This window comes from Neolamprologus brichardi, chromosome 1 (genome assembly GCF_056152115.1).
Source record: "Neolamprologus brichardi isolate AB-2024 chromosome 1, ASM5615211v1, whole genome shotgun sequence".
Lineage (NCBI taxonomy): Eukaryota > Metazoa > Chordata > Actinopteri > Cichliformes > Cichlidae > Neolamprologus > Neolamprologus brichardi.
Genome location: NC_142104.1, coordinates 25,062,118 through 25,069,890, shown reverse-complemented (window position 1 = coordinate 25,069,890; position 7,773 = coordinate 25,062,118). Strand labels below are relative to the sequence as shown.

Genomic DNA, 7,773 nt, shown 5'->3' with positions numbered 1-7,773 from the left:
TTTTGTAGTGTAATATAATAACACGATTCCACTTTACAGAATGCACAAAAAAGAAATAAAATATTGAAATTCCTGTTGCTTAATACACTTGAGAAATTGTAGAGCTGTCGACTGCAATTTTAAACAGAAAATTAATACGCTTAGATTTAAATCTTTGTGAGATGTAGAAGTAGAAGATAAAGAAATTAACATGACTAGCAGGCCAGACTATGGGCCAAACTAGGGCACTGCATTCATATTGTGTCAAGATGATTTATATACCAGAAACACAAAACTGATGTAATGTTCTTACTTTACATTCTAATTGATTTTTTCCAAACCTTGTTTTCTATGGCTCCCAGTTTGTTGTTTCTGAAGCTGAAATGAGCTGAAGGTTCACAAGCTTTGAGGACTAACAGATACACAAGTCATTAAAAGACATCACTGTCACTGGTCTTTCTGTTCAGCTTCCCATAATGCAACTATTATAGGGTAAATCATGTAATGCCAACAGCTTTATTCTGGTGTACAACTCTAATTCTGTCATGTCATCTCAAGCAACTAAACCTTAGACCTTCTGTACCTAAAGGCAGCTTTCAAATGAGCCTAATTTCCCTCATCTGCTTCTTTCCCACGCTCTAAAGCCTCTTGGCCTATCATGTCTTAAGTCTGTGTTTACAGAAATATTTCCGAGCTCAGTGCATGGACCAGAAAAACTCTGGTTACAGGATGTAACATTTATTTGGAGATTATTCACTATACTAGAAGTTCTGTCACTGGAATATATGCTACATTATCCAAGAGCGTCAAAAATATTACAGAAAATACGACAACTATTACTATTCCGAAAAAAGAAGGAAATGCATGAAGTGTGTTACTAAGATTAAGCCCCAGTTTTGCCCAGCCACCAACCCTTGCAATGAAGAAATACCTAGCACAGTATGACACATACTGCGTGTGTGTGACTGTCTCAATCTGCCCTTTTCCAAAGAACTTCAATCATTTAGTTTCTCTGAGCAGTATGCTTCCAATCCCAGCAAACAGCTGGCCTGGCATTTAGAACACATGGGGATTAGTGGGTTGATTTATTTAGAGGCTCAATCCAGAGTCTGACCATTGCACCACTTATGATGCCAAGATCACCTCTCTGCTGGCTTGCTGATTATATTTTCATTTTTCTTTTATTGATTTCATCCATATTCTGCATGTATGAAGAAGCCATATTTGAATGAATCTCACAATTTGCTTATGTTTACGGTCAATCTAAATCATGTCTGCATCTTAACAATATACTTTCCTATCTATAGATGCATTTAGAAAATCAAAGTCTCCATTTAGGGGTTGTAAGAAGCATTTTACAGTTTATCATATATTTTTCTTTAATTGATTCTGTGGATTTTTATTTCTGATGTGATTGTTAACTACTGCTGGATTAAACTAATCTGTAGGCGCCTGATATTTTACATCTGGCTTAGTCTCCTGAGTCAGTATAAGCTCAGTTGGCAATCATATGTTTTTAGTTTGCCACACAGACAGGTTGGCAGAAGCCGTGTGGGTGTGTGTAGAAGGTGCAGGTGTGTCAATGTGCTTTGATAGCTTCCTTTAAAAAAACAAAAGAATCTGTGAACCAAAGTGGATTTCCCACTTGCCATCGTCTCTCATTGGTTGTCACGAGGGCCTGATTTGCATATGGTGGGAGTGTCCTGAGCCAGCAGTGGGATGAATGACTTGTTCAAGTCAGATAGAAATAAGGCATAGCACTTAGCAGAGGTCTGCACAGCTCAACGCTCAAAATGCTTGGCTTACTTAAGCTGCTCCTCTTCCTGCTATGAGTGGAAAGTGCTACAAACGGACATAAACATGTTCAACAGCAGACATCCTAGACTCAGCAAAAGAGGAAGAATATGGGTAAGTTTCACAACAATTTGCTTCACAAACAGAATTTAATGTTACGCAGTTACACATATGTTAGATGGCTTTGTGAGCACCATTTCATATCATTAAGGCAGATATAGGATTAGGCCCTTATACATCATACTGTTTTTCATTCTCATCTTCCTCTTAAACTTGTGCAGATAAACCTTGATTTCATAACAATCGAATTTCAGGGACTGATTTAAATACTTCATAAACTGATCATATGGATGCTATTTTGTTATTTAGGTATCAGAACAGCTCTGTAACTGATAGGAAAACAAAATATATATTTTTAATGAGAATAAGAATAATATATCCCAAATACCTATTTCTTTACTAACTTTAATTAAACCACAACATCTTCATCTTTTAACATTTTTCTTGTGTTTACAGGGATTGTGCATCCTTTTGCTTTACACCAACCCCCTTTCCTGTTTGGCAAATTTCAGTCAAGCAAAAGAGCTCATCTATAAGATAAAGGAGGGATTACCAAGGGGGACTTTTATAGGAGCTATTGGAGTAGATTTAAATTTGGATTTCTCTGTTGACCCCCCCTTTATATTCAGTCTCGCTCAAAAGAAGGTCAATGAACAGTATGTGAACCTAAATAATACCACCGGGGAGCTTTACACATCTGCTACAGAGATTGACAGGGAGACTCTCTGTGCTGACAACTTAGAGGGGCAGGGATGTGTCCTCTCACTGGATGTGTTTGTGCTGCCTCAACAATACTTTCAGCTTGTCAAAGTAAAGATTTTCATTGAGGATGTTAATGACAACAGGCCAAAGTTCCCCACGGATGAGATCACTATGTCTGTCCCTGAAAACGCACCAATCAATGCTCGCTATGCAGTAGAGCAATCAGCAGTTGACCCAGACCTGGGTCCTTATGGAGTGCAAACCTACTGGCTGGTTAATGACTTTGAAATGTTCACATTGGATGTTGAGGAGAATGAAGGAGGTGAGCTGACGCCTTTCCTCATTGTGACAGAAGCTTTGGACCGAGAGACTCAGGCGGAATACATTACCGATATAATTGCAGAGGATGGGGGGACCCCTCCTCTACTTGGTGCTGCGACTTTGAAAATTGTCATCACGGATGTGAATGATAACTGTCCCCAATTCAAAGAGTCACAAATTAATGTCACTCTGCATGGGAATACCACCAAAGGGGTACATTTGGCACGTCTGCATGCTTTTGACCCTGACCTTGGTGCTAATGCTCAGATCAGCTATGCTTACAGTGAACGCGTGCCAAGGGACACCAGGAGCTTGTTCCATTTGGACAAAATTACAGGAGTGATCAAGCTCGCAGGGAAAATAGACACTGGCACAGCCACATTTTACAAACTCACTGTTCTGGCTACTGGACCTGGTTGTATTCCTGCTGTAGCCACTGTTATTGTCCATATCATCAAAGTTGTCACTGGACCCCCTACTCTCATACCCCGGTACATTGCGCCAGAAAAAGATGGGGTGGTAACAATAAAGGAATCTGAACCAGCTTTTTCTCCAATTGCTTTTTTTACTGTTAAAAACATTGATAAGAACCAAAGGGTGGAGTGTTATTTGGAAGGACCTGGTCCCTTCAGGTTGAGCCCCTATCAGCTGTTCAAGAATGAATACCTGTTGGAGACAACAGAGCCCTTGGATTTTGAGAGGACACAGGAGTATGATCTTATTTTGGTTGCTAATAGCACCCGTGGGATCGTTATCAAGACCTTCCTTAAGGTGCAAGTTTTGGACGAGAATGACAATGCCCCTGTGTTTCAGCAGTCTTTGGTGGAGATATCAGTTGAAGAAAACAATCCGCCAAACACTTTTCTCACTCAGCTCCAAGCGTCAGACCAGGACAGTGAAAGCAGAGGGGAAGTTCTTTACCTCCTCGGAGGCGACGCCCCTGGTATTTTTGTTGTGGATCGAGTTACAGGTATCCTGACTGTGGCCACATCGCTGGACCGTGAGGAGAAAGAGACATACCGGTTCATCGTGAGAGCGGTGGACCAGGGGACACCCAGGAGGGAGTCAATTGCAACAGTGGTGGTGACCGTGCAAGATCGCAATGACAACAGTCCGCGATTCATCAACAAGGATTTCACTTTCTTTGTGCCAGAGAACTTCCCAGGTTATGGTGAGATCGGTGTCCTCTCTGTGACTGATGCTGATGCTGGAGAAAATGGCTGGGTGGCCCTGTCCATCCTGAATGGCAGTGACATTTTTATGATAGACACAGGCCGAGGGGCACTGAGGGCAAAGACATCACTGGACCGGGAGCAGCAGGGGACCTATCAGCTATGGATCGAGGCTGTTGATGGTGGGGAGCCTGCTCTCTCCTCTGTCACAATGGTTACCGTGCTGCTGCTGGATGTAAATGACAACCCACCAATCGTCCTCTTTCCTCAGTCGAATCAGTCGTACATGCTAGTGCTACCCAACACTGTACCAGGAACATCAATCACAGAGGTGTACGCTGTGGATAAAGATACAGGGATGAATGCTGTGATCGCCTACAGTATCATTAAAAGGAAAGGCGGTGAGCCCGGGTCTTTTGCCATTGACCCAGAAACAGGAAATATCACATTAAAGAGGGAGCTCAGCAATCGTGGCCTATACAGCCTTCTGGTGAAGGTCAGTGATCATGGTCAACCTGAACCACTGTACTCAACAGTTATGGTTAACTTCTTTGTCAATGAAACAGTGAGTAATGAAAGTTACATTCAAAGTCTGCTGACCAGAGAGGCTGACATAGAGGTAGAGGAGAGGCCCTGGTACATTGGCCAGATGGCAGAGGGGCCTGAGAGGTATGAGCCGTTCCCGTGTCAGCCTGTCCTCATTGCTCTTTCAGTGACGTGTCTGGGGCTGTTCTTCTTGGTTGTCACGCTGACATCTTACATATGCTGTAGGAGGTTTAAAAAGAACAGGATGAAAAGATCAGAAGTGGAAATACCTTTAAAAATCCAAAATGACTCGATGCAGGTTGTGAACAGAAAACTCAGACAGATCTCTAACATCTGATGTTCAGTTGTTCACTCGTTCAAAAAAAAAAACCCATCACCACTGTTTACATAAATGTTTACAAAACTCACTGTAAGAACTTTCTCTTACATGAAGTTCCTCTTTTGGGCTTTGTGATGATTGTTTTTTGTCATATGCCACCACTTTCTGTCAACTGTTGGCAGGCAGCAACGGTGTCATTACAAAAACATCACAGTAACTCAGTGAATATTACCAAGGTCCCATGTAAATACTGTATAAAAAGATTTACAACTTTATATACAAGTTTTGCATTTGATTGGTAAGGACAAGAGACACTGCTTTAGAGAAAAAAATGCATCTCTTTAGACCATCTGTCACTTGTATCGGGTATACAAATATAATTGAAAAATGAATGTATTTCCAAGTTAAATGTTTATCTATATTCATGAGGTAACCGTGAGGTCTGTAATACAGAAAAGGGCAATCAAAGTGAATTGGAAAAGCTAACACAGAATACGTGAATGCCATAAAACGTCATTCTATACACGACAAACGCAATGACAACAGACCAAACTAGACTAACAAACAAACTAGACGTTTCTTCCCAGAGTTTTCACTTGTGTCTTACTTTCTACTTTTGCTCAGATGTTGTGCAATGATATAGTACATATAAATGATAATTGAGTGATATAATGTTAGGTTAAAAGTTCCAGAAAAAAAAGCTTGTAGGTGCACCTTGAGTTTTTTTGTTTTGTTTGTTTGTTTGTTTTTGTCCCCTTTTCTTTTTATCAATAAAAATTCCGTACAGCTGTTGTGCCAAATCAGCACAACAACAAAATAATCACATTTTCATCACTTTGCTACTGGAACTGTGTCCAAACTTGTCAAAAAAGCTACTTTTAAGTTAAATACATCACTTTCCTTTATAGAGTCATGCAATTCTCAATGTGTCTGTGAAAATATGCAAGTGTTTGTGATAGACTGTTTGTAACTATTAAAGATACTTTATTTTTATAATACACTGGATTTTATTCTGTATTGATTTCATTATGTCTTGTTATCACACATATATCCTACATGCACTCAGATGTGTGTGTCTAAACTTTAAGGTTTTAAAGTACCTGCCGCTCAGATTGACTGGTTTTAAAAGAAAACAAGCCTGTAGTTTAGATTAAAATAAACTGAAAAACACAAAGAATGTAAATACACTTTAAAGTAAGGAGGGAAATTGATAGATACTGATTGGCACCTAATAAAAAATACATTTAGACTTCATCTTCTTCATATATTAAATTTGGTATACCAATTAAGTGCCTGTTGGATCGCACAAAGTGTGAGTGTCGCTGAAGGAGTTAAAGATCAAAAGTACAAGATTCTGTATTGTTGTTGCCATCACCTGTGAAGAACAGACATGGTGAGGTAATACCAAGAGTCCCACTAAGAAGGAAAAACATAGTGCAGCTGCTCGTGTCTGGTGTGTTTGAGGATCAAATTCGCATTTCTTACCTCTCTTGAGTGGTATTCGCAATCACTGTGCTTTTCATTCCACAACAACTTTGGGATATGTCTGGAAAGTGTGAAAGTGCTTCTGACACATTCTCCCCCAACAGATCAACTCAGAAAGCCTTTTGGTTTTAAAGCTGCTTTTTCTCTGCCCTGTGCTTCTTTGTTGTATTTGTATGTTTGCTATGAAAGTTATGTGGGCAAAAAGGCTTCAGGACTCTTTGTACCTGGGCTAACTACTGTATGCACCCTCCCAAGTGATGCACTCTGTTGTGTTATATGCCTCCAAAACCAGTTCAGGTTTGGCTATCACAAGACAGCAAGAATGCAAACAAACCTGTATTGAGAGTACATTCTCCAGCGCAGTTTCTCAAGTTAATACCAGCCTTATATTTTTAACAGTAGCACGTCATTAAAGCACAGAGCACATCAGGAAGTGGAAATAGCTCCGTGTAATCCTTAGTAATCACCTTGGGCATATGTATGCTGGATGCATACTATAATGTATTTCAGACAAGTAATAATATGGGTGACATAAAGGAAATCAATATCATTAGTCTCATGTACTATCAGAGCTGTAACTGATTGGCCTGACTTTAACATTCATTAAGAAAAAGAGTAATCCAGCCACACATTCAATATACTTCCTATGGTCTTAACCTCCTAGGACCTAGCGTCCACATATGTGGACATCACATGTTGGGTTATTTAGACCAAAATACTCAATTTTGCTCAACAAGGGCCTGATATCCACTTACGAGGACATTATACTGCTACTGTTCTATCGAAATTTTAAACGAATATCCTCATATGTGGCTCTCATTTTTCTTAGAAACAAAAATTAGGTAAAAAAATAAAAATAAAAATAAAAAATCTGGTAATTCTTTGTTTTTACAAAGTTTTTTTCATCAGGACCCAATCAGCCCAAATATCAAAGAGAAATTAAAAATGCATGCCGTGGAAGAGTTCAGATCTTAGGAGGTTAAATATTTGTATTAACTTAAAATATGAATTTCTTTGTGTTACTGATGAATTCATTTTTTGCTTTTATCAAGATATTTTTAGATGTATGTGACTACAGGAACTGGAAGGCTGTGTTACAAAAAGCCTTCAATGCTAGAACACCATTGCAAATACAGGTACTATGTTAGTCTCCCCTCATGTGTCAGCCATAGGCGATACTCAGTCTTTACCTTAATAATGTTGCTGATGTCATCCTACAGTAACTTAGTAACTTCAAGTAGCTTAGCCAAGTGACACATAATATAACAAATTTTGCAGATTTATTTTCTTCTCTCTTTTCTTTTCTTTTTTTTTCTTGCTCTGAGCAAACAACTACAGATTGTGATTAATTGCAGTAATAACAACTGAGGTCTCACTTTAGCGTGTCTCATTTCT

General features: G+C 39.4%; 1 protein-coding gene across 1 annotated transcript; it reads left to right on the top strand.

Annotated features, from left to right (window-relative positions):
* The first annotated feature begins 1,737 nt into the window (after positions 1–1,737).
* Positions 1,738–5,802, top strand: pcdh20 (protocadherin 20). The gene is made up of 2 exons (XM_006780523.3): positions 1,738–1,887; positions 2,290–5,802. Exons 1-2 carry the CDS (start codon positions 1,840–1,842, stop codon positions 4,909–4,911), a joined length of 2,670 nt encoding a protein of 889 aa, XP_006780586.2. The 5' UTR covers positions 1,738–1,839; the 3' UTR covers positions 4,912–5,802.
* Positions 5,803–7,773: the final 1,971 nt, after the last annotated feature.